This window comes from Lynx canadensis, chromosome B3 (genome assembly GCF_007474595.2).
Source record: "Lynx canadensis isolate LIC74 chromosome B3, mLynCan4.pri.v2, whole genome shotgun sequence".
NCBI classification, from domain to species: Eukaryota; Metazoa; Chordata; class Mammalia; order Carnivora; family Felidae; genus Lynx; species Lynx canadensis.
In genome coordinates this window covers 146,817,274-146,838,201 of record NC_044308.2, presented here as the reverse complement: position 1 = coordinate 146,838,201, position 20,928 = coordinate 146,817,274, and the positions used below count along the sequence as shown (strand labels likewise).

At 40.9% G+C, this 20,928-nt stretch overlaps 1 pseudogene and 1 gene segment (V, D, J or C); both read left to right on the top strand.

Moving 5' to 3' along the window:
- The first annotated feature begins 2,826 nt into the window (after window positions 1-2,826).
- LOC115508091 lies at window positions 2,827-17,976 on the top strand. The segment is given in 3 exon segments: window positions 2,827-2,968; window positions 3,070-3,380; window positions 17,968-17,976. Coding segments are annotated over 3 exon segments (366 nt in total).
- Window positions 17,977-18,196: 220 nt separating this feature from the next.
- Window positions 18,197-20,206, top strand: LOC116737922 (annotated as a pseudogene).
- The last annotated feature ends 722 nt before the right edge of the window (window positions 20,207-20,928 follow it).

The window sequence follows — 20,928 nt, the reverse complement described above, 5'->3', positions numbered from 1 at the left end:
ATCAGAACAGAACACAGACATCTCACCATGGAGTTTGTGTTCACTTTGGTTTTCCTTGGCTCTATTTTAAACAGTAATTCATGGTGAACAAGAAACACTGACTATGTTAGTGGATATGAGTGAGAGAAACAGTGGATGTGTGACATTTTCCTGACTTGTATCTGTAGATGTCTTGTGTGACGTACAGCTGGTGGAGACTGGGGGAGACCTGAGAAGCCTGGCAGGGGAGGGGGTCCCTGAGACTCTCCTGTGCAGTCTCTAGATTCACCTTCAGTAGCTAATTGAGGAGGTGGGTCTGCCAGACCCCAGGGAAGGGGCTGAATGGGGGTGGACATATCCGTATGGTATAAGATAAGGACCAAATGTCCTTATTTTACTCACTGGAATTCAAAACCATTTGTGAAAGAGGCCATTTTTTCCCTAATTTTAATTCTATGAAATCTCATGGAGGATTTGCTGACTGCATCCAGACACATTTCACTCTGGTCTCTGTAATCTGCTCCACTGGTCTGTGTGTCTGACTCTGTGCCAGCAGCACAGTGTTATAGACAATGTACCTCTGCAATATACTTAGAAAGGAGGATATGTGCTGTCTGCAGGTTTGTTCTTCTTTCTGAGGATTGTTTTCTCACTTCTGTGTGCTTTGTGGTACCATATAAATAAGAATTTCCCAGATACATTCATTGGCATTTTTATTACCTCAACTAATATCAGAAATTATTAGAACAGATAAAAGGAATAAAAAGTATAATAATACAAAAAATTAACAAATTGAAATGGATATCTGGAAAGCTAAATGCAATTGAAAAAGCATCTCTACTAGGAAAATAGATAAAACTCAAACAGATACAATCAGAATTAAGGGGGGACATAACTGATACCAAAGAAGTGAAAAACAATAACAGAAAATGCCTAGATAATTATAGGCCCATTATTAGATAACTAAGGGCAACTAGGAAATTTCTAGAGACAAACAATCCGCAAGACTGTACTTGAAGAAACAGAAAATTAACAGAATGAAAACAAATAAAATTCAATCTATAATCTAATCATACACCGCCCCAAAAGAAAAAAGTCAGCTTGGTAATACACGGCTTTATCTATGAATTATATCAAAATATAAAAGAGACTTAATGATAATACCTCTCAGAGTATTACCAAAAACTGAAAAGAAAGGAATATGCCCACATTTATCTACAAGACCAACCTTACTATGCTGCAAAATCGAAAGACACCGTAAGAAAAGAAACTAAAGGCCAATATCTCAGATGGACATACACGCAAAACTCCTAGCATAGTGAATGCAACAGCACAATGAAAGGGTCATATGTGACAAAGCAGTCACATCTGTTGATCATCTATATCACCATCTATTGATACATATAAAAGTAGACAAAATTCAACAAATTGTCATTATTAAAAAATCTCAGCAACTGAGGGAAAGAAAGAAATAACCTCCACAAAATCGTGGCCATAGATGAAAAGCCCACACCTGACAGCGTATTTAACAGTGAAAAACTGAAGTTTTTCCTGTCACATTAGGAGCTGGGCAAGGATGCTCATTCCCTACATAGGTATTCCATATGGTAACATGAAGACCAGTAAGATATGGCACCCAATGTATGTCATCTTGTCACATTGCTTATTTGGAGGAAAGTCACTTGAGTAACAGCTAGTCTAAGGAAACTGTGACCCTACTTTGTCCCCCTGAGAGCAGGAAATAAATCTCGCCTGGGAAACTTCTTCCCCTCTACCAGAATGGAAGAACCATCCTTAGCACCAGAAATGGGAACTTAGCACCAAGAAGGCTGTGCAAACAAGCCTTGTTAATTCCTCACTAATTGATTTGCCCAAACCCAAATATCTGTCTTGTTAACTCTTCACAAATGCATTGTTTTTTATTCTAAAAGGCACAAGTGCCACCTGCTTTCTTCATTCTCCGGGTGTCATATTATTAGGAACCTTGTGCACATGCAAAATGAAATTTATTCTCTTCTGTAGATCTGTCTTATGTCAATTGAATCCTTAGACCAGACAAAGAACACAGAAGCAAAGAAGGAAAAAGCTTGCTGCTCCTACAAGTTGTAGATGTAGCCATAAAAATTAGGTACGAAAATGAAATAAAGACATGTAAATCAGTAAGAAGAAAATTGTTTGAGAATCACACGAACTTACATATAGTGAAACCTTAGAAACTCCACAAAAAAAAGTATTAGAACTAATCAACTCAGGAAAAGTTGAGGATACAAATCAACATCCAAAAATATGTTGTATTTCCACACACCTAAAACATAGTATATGAAAAAACTAACAAAATCACACAATTGAAAATAGCACAAAATGGAGCACCTGTGTGGCTCAATCCGTTAAGTGCCTACTGTTGATTTTGGCTCAGGTCATGATCTCATGGTTCCTCAGTTTAATTCTAAGGCAGGGTCTGCAATGATTGTGCAGAGCCTGCTTGGGATTCTCTGTCCCCTTCTCTCTCTCTGACCTCTCTCTCCTTCTATCTGTCACACAAAAATAAACACATATTAAATTTATATGACACAAAATAATGTATTTAGGATTAAATTTCACTAAAAAGTAAAATAGCATACCAAACATGACCTGCTGGGAGAAAGACATGTAAAATGACAAACACAGATGAAAAGATAACTGTGTTCACAGATTAGAATTATGTATACTGTCACAGTCCCTTCTGCAAGAAGTGATCTAGAAGTGCCTCTCAAACAATGGTTTTAAATTTGAAACAAATCTAAGTCTGCAGCTTCATACATAGTCAGAGGATATGCAAATAGGGCCCTCCCTGTGCTGATTAAACCAGTCCAGCTCCAACCCTGCAGCTGGGAGAGGAGCCCCAGCCCCGGGAGTCCCAGGTGTTCCCATTCTGTGACCAGGACAGAACACAGTCACCTCACCATGGAGTTTGTGCTTGGCTGGGTTTTCCTTGTTGCTCTTTTAAAAGGTAATTCATGGTGAACGAGGGACACTGAATATGTGAGTGGACATGACTGAGAAAGAGTGGATGTGTGACAGTTTCCTGACCAAGATGTTTTATGTCTACAGGTGTCCAGTGTGACGTGCAGCTGGTGGAGTCTGGGGGAGACCTGGTGAAGCCTGGGGGGTCCCTGAGACTCACCTGTGTGGCCTCTGGATTCACCTTCAGTGGCTATAGCATACACTGGGTCCGCCAGGCTCCAGGGAAGGGGCTGCAGTGGGTCGCACACATTTATGATGATGGAAGTAGCAGAAGCTACACTGACTCCGTGAAGGGCCAATTCACCATCTCCAGAGACAACTCCAAGAACACGCTGTATCTGCAGATGAACAGCCTGAAGACCGAGGACACGGCCACATATTACTGTGCAAGAGACACAGTGAGGGGACTTCACTGGGAGCCCAGACACAAACCTTCCTGCAGGAGGGGAACAGCACCACAGGGGATGCACACTATGCACAATTCTGCTTTGTGTTCCCAGGAGCAGGTGCAGATGGAGGTTACAGGCAGGTTTCCTGTCAGGGTCTGGGGCTTCCTCTCCACACAGCAGTTTCTCTAGAGAGCCTCTCTGGTCACAGGATTCTGTGTTTATCTATTAACTCTCTGAATTAGCAACTGTGTTGTCATAGGAAAACTACCCTAACATGCACAAAGACACAGTTGTTTGCATTCCTTACTCCTGTCCCTCAGTATGAGTGAATTGGAGATTTCCTGATGCACAACAGCTGAACCTTTACAGGAGTCCCAGATGCACTCACTGTGCAGCCAGGCCTACAGGATCCCCCAGACCCCCATTATCGTCACCCAGCACTTGTCCCAAACAATGTGACACTTCCCTCCTGGCACTTGCTACTCAGGACTTTAAATGAGCCACAGCTTTATCCAATTCCTCTAAAGAAGAGATAATTCATCTCCATGTATTAGTCAGGATTCTCCCGAGGAACAGAAACCAAAGAACATTGGTTTCCATGACTAAATACATTGATAAGCCCCCACATTCCACTCTCACATGCTGGAGACCCTGGGAAACCAGTGGTGTAATTCTCATCTGATTCTGAACTACTTTCTAGTCTCAGAACGTGAAGAGCTGATGATGTAACTCTCAGAACAAGGGCCAGAGGAGACCAATGTTCCAATTCGAACAGGCACATGGGAAGTAAAACTGAGGGAATTCCTCCTCCTTCTGCATCAGTTTCTATTCAGAACCTTAATGGAATGGGTGATGCCCAAGCAGACAGAAACCACGGATAGAAATGCCAGTCTCTTCTGGAACACTTCACAGACATCCACAGAAACAGTGGGGAGTCTGGGCACCCATGATGCAGTCAAGATGACACATAAAGGTAATCATGACAAGTCAACCTCCTGTAAATGTGCAGTTCACAGACTGAAGATTTAGAAGTCCATGCCATGACTGGCATGGAGCCTGGTGGGCATAGCTGTGCTTCTGTGGAGAAGGAAGGCAGAGTCGCATAGGGGGCATTGTGGTCTGAGAATCCCCTGGGCGACTTGGGGAGAGACAGTTACCTTCGCAGGGTGCATTTCATAAAGGGTGTATTGCCTCTTGTGGGGCAGGAGAGCTGACAGGCACCATTGCACTGCCCTGGTCATTAGCATAGGAGCCTCTGTTGAGAGCAGCGACTGAACGCTGCCTTCTTGTTGTTCTTCACCATGAACTCCAAGCCCCTAGTGTTCATGCAACTGCCCTCCTGGGATAACTAGCTCCAGGCCCAGCACAGTGAGACCCTCTCATAGAGGATCAGTGGGGTCCCAGTCACATTGAGTACATATAATTTGGAGTTTTCAAACCCAGCTATAGCTCCTGAGATAAAACATAAGAGCCCTGTGCCACCAGGTGGGCCAATGGTTTGGACACAGACAGGGTGAAGGCAGGGTTCTGATGGAAGCCTGGGACCCACAGGTACAGATTGTTCTCTCTGTGGGAGGGCTTCCTGAACAGGGGAGGCTGGGAACTCCAACTCAAGGGACTAGACAGGGAGCTGATGCCAATATTTCCTCCCACCAATCAGCATGGACAGAACTCAGTGAGCAGCACAGAACCTCCCAGGAGAAGCTGAGCCACTGACACCAAGCTATACCCCCCCTTGCCTTCCTCAGGTGCTTCCTGACTAGAGAAAGAGGGCCTGGAAACCAGATCAGCACAACGCCCCTCCCTCAAAAGACGACATATACCCCCAAAAGCACCAAGTCTACTGACCATATAGTGAGGCATAGCTTCACCTCTAGGGGAAATAGGAATTCGCCTCTTTTACAGGCAGAACAAACTCACCTAGTTAAAACTCACAACATTGTGGACAATGTCTAAAGACTCATCAATGGAGACAAGGAGAAACTCTGCAGAGGACTTAGCTGAGAGACAGAGCAGCCAATACACGACAGCACAGTGCACACAGAATATGCAACAAATGCTTCCTAAAGTGTCAAGCCCTCAACAGCAATTGAACACTTCTCAATAAAGACACTACTCTAGAAGCAGAAAACAAAACAGGATTTTCTAAAACACTTAAGAAAGCAGAGACATAGACATACACCATGATGGAGGAATTCATCCCAAAAGAAAAAACGATAAAAGGTCATTGCCAGGGATATTATTAAAGCACATATAACTAATATGCCTCAAACAGAATTTCTAAAAACACTCACAAGGAAATAGAATTTTTAACAACTATCATAAGGACACTTGCTGTGCTTGAGGAAAGCATAGGAGGCATAAAGGAAACCCTTACTGCAGATAGAAATGACCTAAAACCTAGTCATGCTGAAATTTTAAATGCTGTAACCAAGATGTGAAACTGATGATATATAATGACCTCAAGGTGGAAAGCAGATGAATGAGCCAGTGACATAGAATATAAAATTATGGGGGAAATGAAGCATAAAGGAAGAGGAAAATTAAAATATTGCATCACAAACATATAATTAGGGATCTCAGCAACTCCATAATGTGTACTAAAATTCTTTTCAAAGGAGGCCCAGAAGAAGGAGAGGGAGAAAACAAGGGAAGAAGAGTTATCTGAGTGAATTACCATGGGAAATTCCCCCAAATGGGGAAGGAAACAGACATACACATCTAGGAGGCACAGAGAATGCCATTATTTAAAAAAAAAGCAGGCCAACACTGAGACATATCAGAGAGAAATTGGTAAAATACACAGAAAAAGGAAAACCCTATAAGCACCAAGACAAAAGAGGTCACTAACTAAACAGGGAAGATAAAAGAAAAGATTATGGCAGAAGTATCCACAGAAACCTTCAGGCAAGAAGGGAGTAACATGATATCCACAACATGCTCAGTTGAAAATTATGCAGCCAAGAATACTTTCTCCAGAAAGGGTCATTCGGTTACAAGAAGAGATAGAATTTCCCAGAAAAGCAAAAACCAAAGGAGTTCATGGCCTCTAAACAAGCGCCCTGCAAGAATTATTAAAGGGGACTCTTTGAGTGGAAAAGGAAGACTAAAAGAAACAAATACTAGATATAAGCAGAGAAAATCTCCAGAAACAGGGACTTTAGAGATAACACAATGGCAAAAGTGTATATCTATCAATAATCACTGTGAATGTAAAAGGGAAAAATGGTCCAATCAAAAGACATAGGATATCAGAATGGATTAAAAAAATGCAAGACCTTCTGTACACTACCTACAATAGACTCATTTTCAACCTAAAGCAACTGTAGATGGAAAGTGAGGGGAGGGAGAACAATTTATCAGGCTAATGGACATCAAAAGAAAGGTGTAGTACATACTCATATCACACTAACTAGATTTTAAACCAAAGTCTGTTACAAGAGATGAGGAAGTCAGTACATCATCATGAAGGGGTCTATCCAACAAGAAGATATAAAGCTTTAAATATTTATACACCAAAAGTGTAAGCACTGATATATATATAAATTAATAAGAAACATCAAAAAACTTATTGATAATAGTATAAGAATAATAATAGAGAACTTCAACACTCCACTTACAGCAATGGACACATCATCTAAGCCAAAATTAATAAGGAAACAATGGCTTAGAAAGGCACACTGGACCAAATGGACTTAACAGATATATTCAGAACATTCCACCCTAAAGCAACAGAATACTCATTCTTTTTGGCTGCACATGCAACATTCTCCACAACAGATCACATACTATGTCATAAATCAGCTCACTACAAGTTCAAAAAGACTGAGATCATACATGCACATTTTCATACTGAACACTATGAAACGTGAAGTCAATCACAAGAAAAACTTTGGCAACATCACTAATACATAAGGTTAAAGAACATTGTGGTAAAGAATGAAGGAGATTTTCAGGAAATTAAAGAAGCAATAAAAAAATACATAGATGCAAATTAAAATGAAAACATGCCAGTGCCATCTGGATTCAGCAAAAGTGGTTGGAAGAGGGAAATATATAGCAATACAGGCCAAACTCAAGAAAAAAAAAAAATCTCAAACACACAACCACTTCACAACTAAAGAAGCTAGAAAATGAACAGCAAATGAACCCTAAAGCCAGCAGAAGGTAAATAGAAAACATTAGAGCACACAAATAATAAAGAAACAAACAAAACATTAGACAGATCAATGAAAATATAAGTTGGTTTTTGGAATCATAAATAAAAATGATAAACCCAAGGCCAGAATTACGAAAAACAAAAGAGAAAGGACTAAGTCAATATAACCACAAATTTAAGACGAGAGATCACAACTAATAGCAAAGAAATACAATCAGAAGAAAATATTTTGGAAATTTATATTCCAACAAACTGGTCAATTTGGAAGAACTGGATAAATTCCTACAGTAATGGAAACTACAGTAACTGAAATAGGAAGAAATAGAAAACCTGAACTGACTGATAATGAACAAAGCAATTGATCCGTAATCAAAACTCTACTGAAACACAAAAGACCAGGGCCTGATGGCTTCACAGGTGAATTCTACCTGATATTTAAAGAAGAGTGTAAATAATCTATTTAAGTAGCATAGAATATTCTAGTCTTCCCAAACTGTTCCAAATAATAGAAATGGAAAGAAAACGTCCAAACTCATTCTATAAGAACAGTATGACCATGGTTCCAAATCAAACAAAACCCCACTAAAAAGGAGACTTAAAAGCCACTAGCCCTAATGAGCATGGATGCAACAATTATCAAGAAAACAATTGCAACTTGAATCCAAAAATACGTTAAAATTATCATTTACCATGCTCAGGTGGGATTCATTCCTTGACTGTCAGGGTGGTTCAATATTCACAAATGACTCAATGTCATACAACACATCGATGAGATAAAGGATAAAAACTATATGATCCTCTCAATAGATGTAAAAAAAGCATTTGACAAAGTACAGCAATCTTTCTTAATAAAAACCCTCAACAAGGCATAGAGGAAACATACCTTAACATCATAAAGACCATATATGAAAACCCCACAGGTACTATCCACAGTAGGGAAAAAACCTTTTCCTCTACTGTCAGGAACACAAGAGAGATGCCCACTCCCATCATTCTACTTAACATAGCACTGGAAGTCTTATCCTCACAAGCAGACAACAAAAAGAAATAAAGGCATTCAAATTGGCAAGAAAGAAGTCAAACATTCACTCTTCACAATGACATGACACTCTATATAGAAAACCCAAGAATCCACCAAAATATTGCAAGCACTGATACACAAATTCAGCAAAGTAACAAGAAACAAAATCAACATGCAAAAATCTATTGCATTTGTATATAGTAATAATGAAGAAACAGAAAGACAAATCCAAAAAAATTCCATCCCTTTCCAATTGCACCAAAAATAATAGGATAACTAAAGGGTTAAAAGATCTATACTCTGAAAAATACAAACACGATGAAAGAACTGAGGATGACACAAAGAAATGGAAACACAGTCAATGTTCAGGATTGAAGGTGCAAGTATTGTTGACATGTCTATGCTACACAAAGAAACAGGAGACTTTATGATTGCAGACTTCATGGTATATTACAAAGCAGTAGTCATCAAGACAGTATGCTACAAGCACAAAAGAGACACACAGATCAATAGAACAGAATAGTAAGCCCTGATATGGACTCACACATGTATGGTCACTTCATCTTGAATGAAGTAGGAAAGACTATGTAATGGAAAAAAAAACAAAAACAAAAGGCAGTCTTCTCAATGAAGGGTGTTGGGAAAACTGAACCAGAACATGCAGAAGAATGAAACCGAGCCACTTTCTTATACCACACACAGAAATAAATTCAAAATGGGTGAACGACCTAAATGTGAGACAGGAGACCATCAAAATCCTAGAGGAGAACTCAGGCAGCAACTTTTTGACATCGGACATCGCAACTTCTTACTAGACGTGTCTCAGAAGGCAAAGGAAACAATAGCAAACATTAACAACCGGGGCCTCATCAAAATAAAAAGCTTCTGCACAACTAAAGAAACAATCAACTACTCTAAAAGGCAACCTACAGAATTGAAAAAGGTATTTGCAAATGATATATCTCATAAAGCCTTACTATCCAAAATCTACAGACAACATATCAAACTCAGCATCCAAAATACAAATAATCCAGTGAAGAAATGGGCAGAAGACATGACTAGACACTTTTCCAAACAAAGCATCCAGATGGGTAATGAAAAATACTCATCATCACTCAACATCATGGAAATACAAATCAAAACTATAATGAGATAGGACCTCACAACTCTCAGAATGGCTAAAATTAACAACTCAGGAAACAACAGATATTGATGAGGATGAGGAGAAAAGGGAACCCTTTTATACTCTTGGTGGGAATGCAAAGGGGTGTGGCCATTCCAGAAAACAGTTTAAATACTTAAAACTGAAACTACCTTGTACTCCAGTAATTGTTCTACTAGGTATTCACCCAAAAGATACAAAAATTCTGACTTTAGGAGGCCCATGCACCCCAATGTTTATAGCAGCATTAACAATGAGAGCCAAAGTGAGGAAAGAGACCAAAAGTCCACTGAGTGATGAATGTGCTATATGTGTACATTAGAATATTATTCAGTCATAAAAAAGAATGAAATCTTGCCATTTGCAAAGATGTTGATGCAGTTAGAGGATACCATGCTAAGTGACATAAGGCAGTCAAAGAAAGACAAGCATGATATTATTTCCTTATATGGGGAATTTAAGAAACACAGCAGATGAACATAGGGGAAAGGGAAAAAAGAGCAAGAAAAATATAAAATACTCTAAGATTAGAGAACAAACTGAGGGTTGCTGGAGGACAGGGGTGTAGGGGATGCGTTAATGGATGATGGGGATTAAGTAGGCCACGTGTTCTGATGCGTACTGGATGTGAATGTAGGTGATGAATCAGTGAATTCTACTACTGAAATTAATATCACACAGTATGTAATCTAATAAAAATTTAAACACAAACTTAAAAAGTTAGAAAAGCAGAAAAAAAGGAAGGGAGAAACATTGTCACAAATTGTCATGAACATGGAATCTATGGTAGTGAGTGTAACTTCTTGCATTTACTCATTTTATCCCTAACACTAGTGGACATTAATTAACACACTCGTGACTTTTATAGTGGTTCCAGGTGGGCTGGAATTCAAACCACAGTTGCCCTTCCCAACTCCACTGTGCCGCACCCCATGGGCAGCTTGTCCAGACACCTACACAAGAACCCAGGTTGGACCACAGCAGGGACCCTCATCTGCAGAACTGGAAAGTGTGGAGAGATGACCATTCCTGCCAGGCTCCTGGTTTCCTCCCGCCACTTTGCTGGCTCTGCTCCCTTATATTCCTTTCCCTTCTCTTTGAAAAGAAGCATGTCCCCTGTTTCTGGTGCATGAAAGTGAGGGGCTATGTGTTCTATAAACGTTCAATATGACCGATCACTTACACGGGGACAAATAAAAACCCATATGGTGCAGCCTGTCTCATGGGCTCCTATCACCCAAACTGGCAGAGTACAAATAAACCTAAATATGCACTTAGTGAAACACTGTACAGCACGTTGCAAAAGCATTAGGAGATGAGAAGCCTGGAATAATTCCACAAATGCAGTATAAGCTCCCCGTGGAAGGAAGAAAAAATCTTATACTCCCAAACATGCAAAACAAAAAATAATTTCAGGAAATGATAAAACAGTTTCAGTGTGTTCTATTCATGAAGTGTCTGACAGTGACAATGCACAGAATGAATTGTCAGAGTTTCGCATAGAATTATGAAGGAAAAATCTTGAGTCACGAACTTCATTGTGGGCACAGAGCTCAATGGCTCCTGACACATATAGAAACCCCCAATCCTGGAAAGGTTAACGTGTTTTTTGACCGCGGAGCACATCGATCAAATCTGATGAACAATCTGGCCAAAAAGACACACACAGCGTCTCTTGTGAAACTTGAATTCAATTTCAGCATGAGAACAGAATTTCCATATATTATGAAAAAACCATGCCATGAAAATGAGTTACTACACACTATAAACTTAAAAACAAACAACAGAGACCAGAGACCAGTTAGCGAACAAGTCAGCATTGAGAGAAACCAGAAAAAAAAATATTTTAGTTATATTGTAAATCAAGAAATTAGTGGTGTGCCTTCGTGGCTCAGTCATTTAAGCATCTGACTTCAGCTCAGTTCACGATCGCATGGTTCATGGGTTTGAGCCCTGTGTCAGTTTCTATGCTTACAGCTTGGAGCCTAGAGCCTGCTTCTGATTGTGTCTCCCTCTCTCTGCCTCTCGCCCACTTGCACTCTCTCTCTCTCTCTGTCTCAAGAATAAAAATTAAAAAAAAAATTATCAGTCACAAGCAATCAATCATTATGAAAACCAAAATTATACCTAAGAACCAAAGGCCCATAAAAAGAAATAGTATAAATGGGCTTTGTGAAAATCAAATAATTTTTTCTGAACACGTGACAATCAATAGCAGTAAGACAATTTACAGAGGAAGAGACAATATTCACAAATTGCATAACCACCAAGGGACTTGCATCCTGAATATGCTAAGAACCCTCAACAGTCAATAGGAAGAAAGGAAACAAACCTCCATAAAACAAGCACAGCCTTGCATAGTAAACATCCCATCCTAGAGGTTATAGACACATTAGGTAAGGACAGGAAAAGACTCTTCACACCATCGACTGTCAAGGAAATTCAAATCAAGAATGCAATAGATGCCCTATGCACTCATCCTGAGGGCTCAGGTATGAAGGGAACACTGGCAACACCATCCAGGTGAGCATCCAGGACACATGGGGCCTCAAACACTGCAGGTAGGAATGAAACACGAACACCAGCTATGGAAAACTGTTGGCTGTTGCTTATGAAATTATACATGGATGACTTAACATGTAACCTGGAAATACCACTCCCGAGTGCCTGCTCCAGAGTGAAATCCCATGCTCACAAAATAAATGGTATGTAAATATTTATAGCATCTTAGTGTTAGAAGCTAGGAATAAGGCAAAAGTCTTTCTAAATAAAAAGGAATAAACCAAGTATGAAACTTCCATCAATGGGATGCTTTGCCACGTAAATGTGATGCTATTGATGCAGAATTGAAACTAGGAGAACCTCAAAGACATGCTATGAGGGAAGGGAAGTCGTCTCAAAGACTACAGAGGTGGTGTGGCCTGGGACATTCACACAGCCAGCCCAGGGTGGCAGTGTTTGGCTGGGTTTCTTTATCTCTTTCTGCCCAACACTCACATGATAAGTTCCTCTGCCTCATGTTGAATGCTGTCCTGCGCTCAACAATGCTCTCATGTTTCAACTCTCCACAGACTAAAACCTACAACCTTGGACTCCTCTGAATGGAGAGTTGTTGAGGCCATAATCTCACATGTGTTCTTACAGGAGCTGTTCCCTCCACTGTCCATAGCTCTGGCTCTCTCCTGCAGGTGAGGAGGAGTAGGATAGGAATACTCCACTGAAACCATCTGTCTCCTGAACCTGACTCCCACAACATGAGGCCCAGACCTTCCTCACCCTCATCTGTAAATGAAGTCAGTTGTACTGGAACAGATTTGCATCTTGGTTTAGTGGATTGCTCCAGCTCCCCCCTGCCCTGGGCAAAACTCTGCAGTTGCAGGTGGGGACAAAATAAGGGCTCAGTTTAGGGGTGAGTGGCAGCTGCACTTCTTTGAGGCTTCCTTGTCCTGGTGGCATGAGACCCCTGCCATACAAGTCAGGTCTGGGCGACCAGGCTCCCAGCATCCCAAGTGGACTGTGCCCAAGGCAGAGTTTCCATCCTGGGAGTGAGGCTGCCTACAATGAGTGAGTCGCTCATCTCAGTGGCACCTGCTGATGCTTGGCCTCAAACAGCAAACAGCTTAGGGTCACTGACATCCTGTCCCTCTGGGAAAGAGTCCTCTGAACAGGAGCTGGTCACCAGGAACCCTGTGTATTGGATACAATAGTCTGGAGGGGAGGTTGCAGCCAGGCTCAGTGGCACATGCCTATCGTCCCAGCTACTTGCACTGGAGTTTCCATTTGCTGAGCTGGGGTGGGGAAGGAAAGGCACATACCTTAGCTCCAAATTCTAGCTTTTCTGTCTATCAGTATATTTTCTGGAATAAATGTTTCTTCATGGGCTGTATGCCAACAAGGCCATTTGCAAACACTGTAAATACATCATTTGAGATTTTATTCATATTCCACATAGTAAACATTCAATGTAGTATTACTTTCAGGTGTAAAATATAGTGATTCAACATTTCCATACAACACCCAGTGCTCATTATGACTGCGGCCCTGCAACCCCATCACCTACTTCCCCAAACCTCCTCCCACCTTCCCTCTGGTAACCATAAGTTTGTTTTGTATAGGTAAGAATCTGTTTTGTTGGGTTTATATGTTCCATGGGTTAAGCCTAAGACTCTTGATTTGGGCTCATGTCTTGATTTCATGGATTGTGAGATCAAGCCCCATTTTGGTTTCTGCACTGACAGCAAAGAGACTGCTTGGGATTCTCCTTCCCGCTTCCTCTGCCCCTCCCCCCATTCTACCTCAACATAAATTTAAAAACATTGAAAAAAGTTTATTACTTGGTGTAGCTCTTCTCTCTTCTTTGTCCCATTTCCCATTTGAAGTTTCTTAAATTCTACATATGAATGAAAACATATATTTGTCTTTCACTTGTTTCAATTAGCATAATACTCTCTAACTCCATCCATATCATTACAAATAGCAAATGTCATTCCTTTCAGGGCTGAGAAACATTCCAGTGTATGAGTATGAGTGTGTGTGTGTGTGTGTGTGTGTGTGTGTGTGTGTAGATATACCACATATACTTTATCCATTTATGAGTCAATGCTTACTTAGACTGTTTCCGTAGCTGGGCTGTTTTTGATAGGGCTGCTATAAACGTACAGTTGCAATCCCCTTTAAATTAGTATTTTTGTATCCTTTGGGTAAATACCTGGTAGTGCAATTGATCAATCCTAAGGTAGTTATATTTTTAGCATTTTGAGGAATGCCCATGCTGTTTTCCAGACAACCTGCACCAGTTTCCATTCCCACAAGCAGTGCAAAAGTGTTCCTCTTTCTATGTATCCTCACAAACACCTGTTGTTCCTTGTGTAGTTGAGTTTAGTCATTCTGACAGGAGTGAGTTGATATTTCGTTGTAGTTTTGATTTATATTTCCCTGATGATGAGTGATGTTGAGCATCTTTTCATGTGTTTATTGGTCATCTGTATGTTGCATTTTGGAAAGTCTATTCATGTCTTCTGCTCATTTTTTAAATAGGATCATTCAGTTTTGGAGTTGAACTTTATACTATATTCAGAAAACCTGAAAAGCGCCACCAAAAAAAAAAAAAACCCACTAGAACTGATACAATAAACCAGTAAAGCTGCAGCATACAAAATCAACATACAGAAATTTGTACATTTTGATGCACCAATAATGAAGCAGGAGAAAGAGAAATCAAGGAATTTATCGCATTTACAATTACACCAAAAACCATAAGATACCTAGAAATAACCCTCACTAAAGAGTTACAAGAGCTTTACTCTGAAAAACCTGGGACATTTATGGCACAAATCGAAGAAGATACAAAGAAATGGAAAAATATTCCATGCACATGGATTAAAACAAAAGACATTGTTAAAATGTTGATACCCAAAGCAATCTAGACATTCAATGCAAATAATTCAATGCAAATATCCCTGTCAAATAATACAAGCATTCCTCACAGAGCTAAAACAAATAATTCTAAAATTATCATGGAACCACAAAAGACCTTGAACACCAAAAGAGATCCTAAAAAAGAAAAGAAATGGAGGCATCACAATTCTGGATTTCAAGCTATATTACAATGCTGTAGTCATCAAGACAGTACAGTCCTGGGACAAAAAGAGACACATAGATTAATGGAACAGAGTAGGAAACCCATAAATGGGCAACTAATCTTTGACAAAACAGGAAACAGTATCAAATGGAAAAATGACAGTCCCTTCAACAAATGGTGTTGGGAAAACTGGACAGCAACAGGAAACTCTAATGGAACTGGACCACCTTCTTACAATAAACATGAAAACAAATTCAAAATGGATGACAGACCTAAATATGAGACAGGAAACCATAAATATCCTAGAGGAAAACACAGGCACCAAACTCTTTGACCACGGTCAGAACAATTTCTTACTGGACATGTCCCAGATGCAAGGGAAACAAAAGCAAAAATGAACTATTGGGACCTCAAGAGAAAAAGCTTCTGTCCAGCAAAGAAACAATCAAAAAAACTAAAAGGCAACTGACAAAATAGGAGAAGATATTTGCAAATGGCATATCAGATAAAGGCTTAGTATCCAAAATCTATAAAGAACTTATCAAACTCGACACTGAAAAAAACAAATAATCTAGTGAAGAAATGGTCGGAAGACATGAATAGACATTTTTCAAAGAAGACCTCCAGATGCCGAAAAGACACGTGTAATGAGGTTCATTGTCACTCCTTGTCAGGGAACATAAATCAAAACCACAATGAGATGACACCTCACACCTGTCAGGATGGCTAAAATTAACATGGTGGGAATGCAAGCTGGTGCAGCCATTCTGGAAAATAGTGTGGAGATTCCTGAAAAAATTTAAAAATAGAACTATCCTGTGATCGAGCAATTGTTTTACTAGGTATTTATCCAAAGGATACCAAAATGCTGATTCGAAGGGGCACATGGACCCCAATGTTTACGGCAGCCCTATCAACAATAAGCAAATTGTGGGTGAGCCCAAATATCCATCAGGAGATGAACACATAAAGAAGAGATGGTAAATATATACAATGGAATATTACTCAGCCATCAAAAAGAATGAAATCTTCTCATTTACAACAATGTGTGTGGAACAACAACGTATTAACCTAAGTGAAATAAGTCAGTAAGAAAAAGTCAAATATCATATGATTTCATTCATATGTGGAATATAAGAAACACAACATAGGGGAAGGAAAAATAAGAGAAAAAAGAGAGGGAAGAAATAGGAAGAGACTCTTAAATACAGAGAACAAACAGGGGATGTGGGGAAGTTGGGCTAAAAGGGAGATAGACATTAAGGAGGGCACTTGTTGAGATGAGAACTGGGTGTTATATGTACGTGATGAATCACTAAATTCTACACCTGAAATCAATACTACTGTCGGTTAACACACTAAAATTTAAATTAAAAATATTACAAGAAAATTAAATACATACATATATGAACTCTTGGGAGTACCTCAAAATAGCAAGCTTCTGCACAGTAAAGGAAACAATAAACAAAACTAAAAGGCAACCTATGGAATGGAAGAGGATATTTGTAAATGGCATATCCCCAGGGTTAGGATCCAAAGTATGTACATTTTTTTAATTATTTTCACTTATCAGCACAGAGTGTGTGTCCATGCATACTTTGTGTGAGAAGCAAAACTCGTGTATTGTGGTAAGATCTCACTGAAACGAGATCCACCCTCTTCACTAAATTTTAACTGTACAGTACAATATTGTTAACTACACATGTAATGTTGTGGAGAAGACCTCTAGAACTTAGTCGTCTTCCATAACAGAAAATCACACCCCTTGATATCTAACCTTCATTGCGCCTCGCTGCCAGCCCCTGGCAACTGCCACTCCACTCTGTTTTATTGTTATCAAAACCCGAATTCAGCTACCTGTTGCTGGAAAGGTCAACGTTCAAAGTTTTAGCCTTGGTAGGAAAGGAATTTGAGCTTTATGCACAAGGCCAGCCACTGGTGAGAATGCAGACTCCTGTCCAAAAGCCAACACTGAGGTTTCTCCCTGACGCAGGGGGTTTTAAAGGAGTAGAGCATATTTAATCAAACAAGGGAGTTCCATGGTTGATACCATCTTTTGATCATGTGCAGACTCCACGGTGCAAGCTGCCAAAGTTACCTCAACTCCCTGGCATCTCCAGCTGAGGAGGGAACCACACATGCATGGCAGGAGACTGCCAGAGGCCAGGAAAGAACACCAATAAGGGATTAGAGCGGAAAACCACTGGGGCTCACACATGGTCAGCAGTACTTTCTATTCTCCCCAGCTGGCATAAAAAAATACTAAAATACAACCTTGTACTTCACCAATCATGACAGAATACTGGGAAATGTTTCCTCAGTAAACTCAGAGGAAGCTTCAAACCAAAAACCAAAAGGATCAAATGGCTGGAAAACTAATGTCTAATCAGAATGAAACATGAAAAACGACAAAGCTATTTTTTTAGTCGCCTATAAAGGTAAAATTTGCAATGTCCACCTCCACATCCCAAGGAAGTAGGAAGCATTGGTCTCCATAATGAGGAAAAGTAGTCATCCATAGAAAGTGACCCAGCAGTACCACAGGACATAGAATTGGTAGAGAAGTTCAGGGTGTTAAAATTTCATATCCCATATTCACTAGCTAGATTAAAGATGGAATGTGTTGAAAAGAGCCATGTCTCTGGGTCCAAGTAGTTACTATGTCCATGTGAGCACGCCTGAACTGGCTCACCTGCTTCTCCCACATCCACCCCAGCTGAACTTTGTGCAGGGTTACACAATGCCACACCCTGGGACTGTTACCTAACCCCACAAGTGGATCCCAGGTGCAGGGTGCAGGCCACCCGGTACAGCCCTCCGTTCTGTCAGATGGCCTAGACCTCACTTTGCTGAGGATCCTCCATTTATCCACTATCACTGGCAGATGTCCCGGAGCAGGGGCATGAGGCTGGCAGAGGGCCAGGTCACCTTGAGGGCATCCCTCTTGAAGTTTGCACTCTGGGCAGTTCTGGCTCCTGTCCAGGGTTCTCAAGGTTGTCCCTCATGGCTCTACATCTCCTTGAGGTGGTAATTACAAAGAAGGAGCTGCACAACAGCAAGGGCATTCAGATGACTGGCTGGCTGTCCTGTAGCCTGTGTTTTGGGGACAAGAGACACATTATCCACATATAGCGTAAGAAATCCTTTAGGTCCAGACATCTGCTGATGATGACTCAGGATGATCAGGGAGCCATGCAGATGGACTACCCCTCCATGCCTCCAGACTGTTACTACCTCAGCTACCTGGAGGAGATTCCTCTTTCCATGGTCACCATGGATACGTGCTATCAGGGCCTTGAAGGTATCATGAAGTTGGATGACCTTGCCTATGAAATCAGACACCTCAGCGATTCCCAACATTTGAACACATTGTTTCTCAGAGAGTGGCAGACACCAATGCAACAGGACCTACTTATAACCTGGGATATAAGGAGGATAGGGACCCCTATTCCTCAAGCAAATACCAGTGCAGTGCTCAGTATCTCTAGTAAGTTGTAGTCATCCCATCACGGAATTTTGCTCTCAGACCCTAAACAATATACAGTGTGTTCAACCACGTGTCAACCACGTGTCAAAATGTGCCCAATTCTTAATGAGACTAGTTAGCTTAATTGACTCATTGTTTCATGGGATTCATGTAAGTTACTATATTGGTTTCATGATAATTTATAATGAGAGAGATCCAGCTAACATGGGCAAATATGTGTTGCATCAGAGTCCTTTTTTTTTTGATACTATGAGTCCAAGGGTTTTCGAATTCTTAAACCACATTCATCCTTAGTTGCGATTTGAGATGGATCCCATGAAGTTAATTTCAGTCCAGTTGTATGTAGTATATGCCATCCACAAGCCCTATCATGATGGGTTATTTAGGCAGATATTATTTACTCTTTTCTGTCATAGCAACACATCAGATTGCAAAAAATATTGGTTTGTGGGTTGACACTGATGAATATGCTTGCCAGAAAAGGTCCAACTGCATTAGGACCCAATTCTCTTGTATACCTGAAGCTTTCAGGAAGTGTTCTTTCATTCATATGCAGCACAAAATGAGTGGCAGATTAGGCAAGTGCCTCTTCAAGATCTAAATGGTGCATTGAAATAAAAGCCTGATCCACAATCATTTTGGAAACTACTTAGCTGACCCAGGCAAGCATTGTGACTGCAGCTCCTTAGAGCAGTGCTATAGCAATCTATGCTGTAAGAGTGATTGTATTTTAACCCCTGGGGACAAATGTGATACAGGCAGATGCTATACAAACTGCACCTATTTCGATGCTGGGATACTTGGCAGGCCAATCCAAAATATATTTGATCTTCCAGAGTCCTGCCGTGGGGTGTCCTTGTCATGCCCTGATGACTTCCATATGCAAGATGGAACCGCGTGCACTGAAGAGGGCTGCTGCTATCATGGGAACTGCACTGACCGCACTATGCACTGCCAAGAAATCTTTGCAAAAATTCTGGAAAGGTGAAGATGTCTGCTATACCATAAATCAAAAAAGCAGCCGATATGGACACTGCAGAAGACCCTGGGGATTTCAACACTGAACCCTGTTCCCACACAGATGTGCCATGTGGAAGGCTGCAGTGTAGGATTGTCACACATCTCCCTCAGCTGCAAGAACATGTTGGATTCCATCCGTCTGAGATCTCAGGGTTCTGGTGTTTGCGGCTGGGTTCATGTCATAGCACAACCGATATTGGTCATGTGAGAACTGGTACCCCCTATGCTCCTAGAAAGTTCTGTCAGGACACCTACTGAACTGGCAGTGTGGCTGAGCTGAATTATGACTGTATCCCGGAGAAATGCAGTCACAGAGGGTTGTGCAACAATAATAGGAACTGCCATTGCCACATAAGCTGGGATCCTCCATGGTGCACTGAACGACAGTGGGAGCACAGACAGTGAACCCCTCCAAGAAGAATGCAGCCAGTCAGGCAAACTCATGAATCCCTGTTATATCTCAGAGCGGTTTTTGGTCCCATTTAAGCCATAATAGCTGCATTCCTTGTGGTGTCGCCACAAATGTCAAATTATCAACCCCGAGAAACTTAAGGGACTGATTGTTGCTGACGACAATCTATAATTAGCCTCCTGACTGCTGAACAACTATAGACAATCCAACTGGCACATGTGTGAAAATACAGTAATGAGGCTGAAGAGCAGACATCCACGTTTCGGGGGTCTGCAGGAGACACAGGGGTTCACAGGCACATCACGGCTCTGACACACATCTCTCATGGCTCATTGACCAGAACGCTGAAATAAAACTTAAAAACTGCATGCTTGTGGCCTCTACGTATATATCTAAGTTTCCAAGAGCCCAAAATGAGCCCGAGATTATGTGCAGAGGACCTGAGTCAGCATCTGGGTCTTGAACTGAGGTATATGCTTCCAGAATTAAGAGACGTTCACACCAGCTCTTTCAGGGACAAATTCATGAGCTGTCTCCAAAACTGTGTGTTTGCACACTGAACATTTTCTCATTCTCCAGGTAATCTGTCTTCCCCCAGTCCCAATGTGGGTTCAGGATAATGGAGGGCTACCACCCACCCACACTGCCTGTTCCACACTGGGGTGTCTGTGGGCTGTGAGGGAAGGGGACTGGCATTAGGTTCCACCTAGCACAA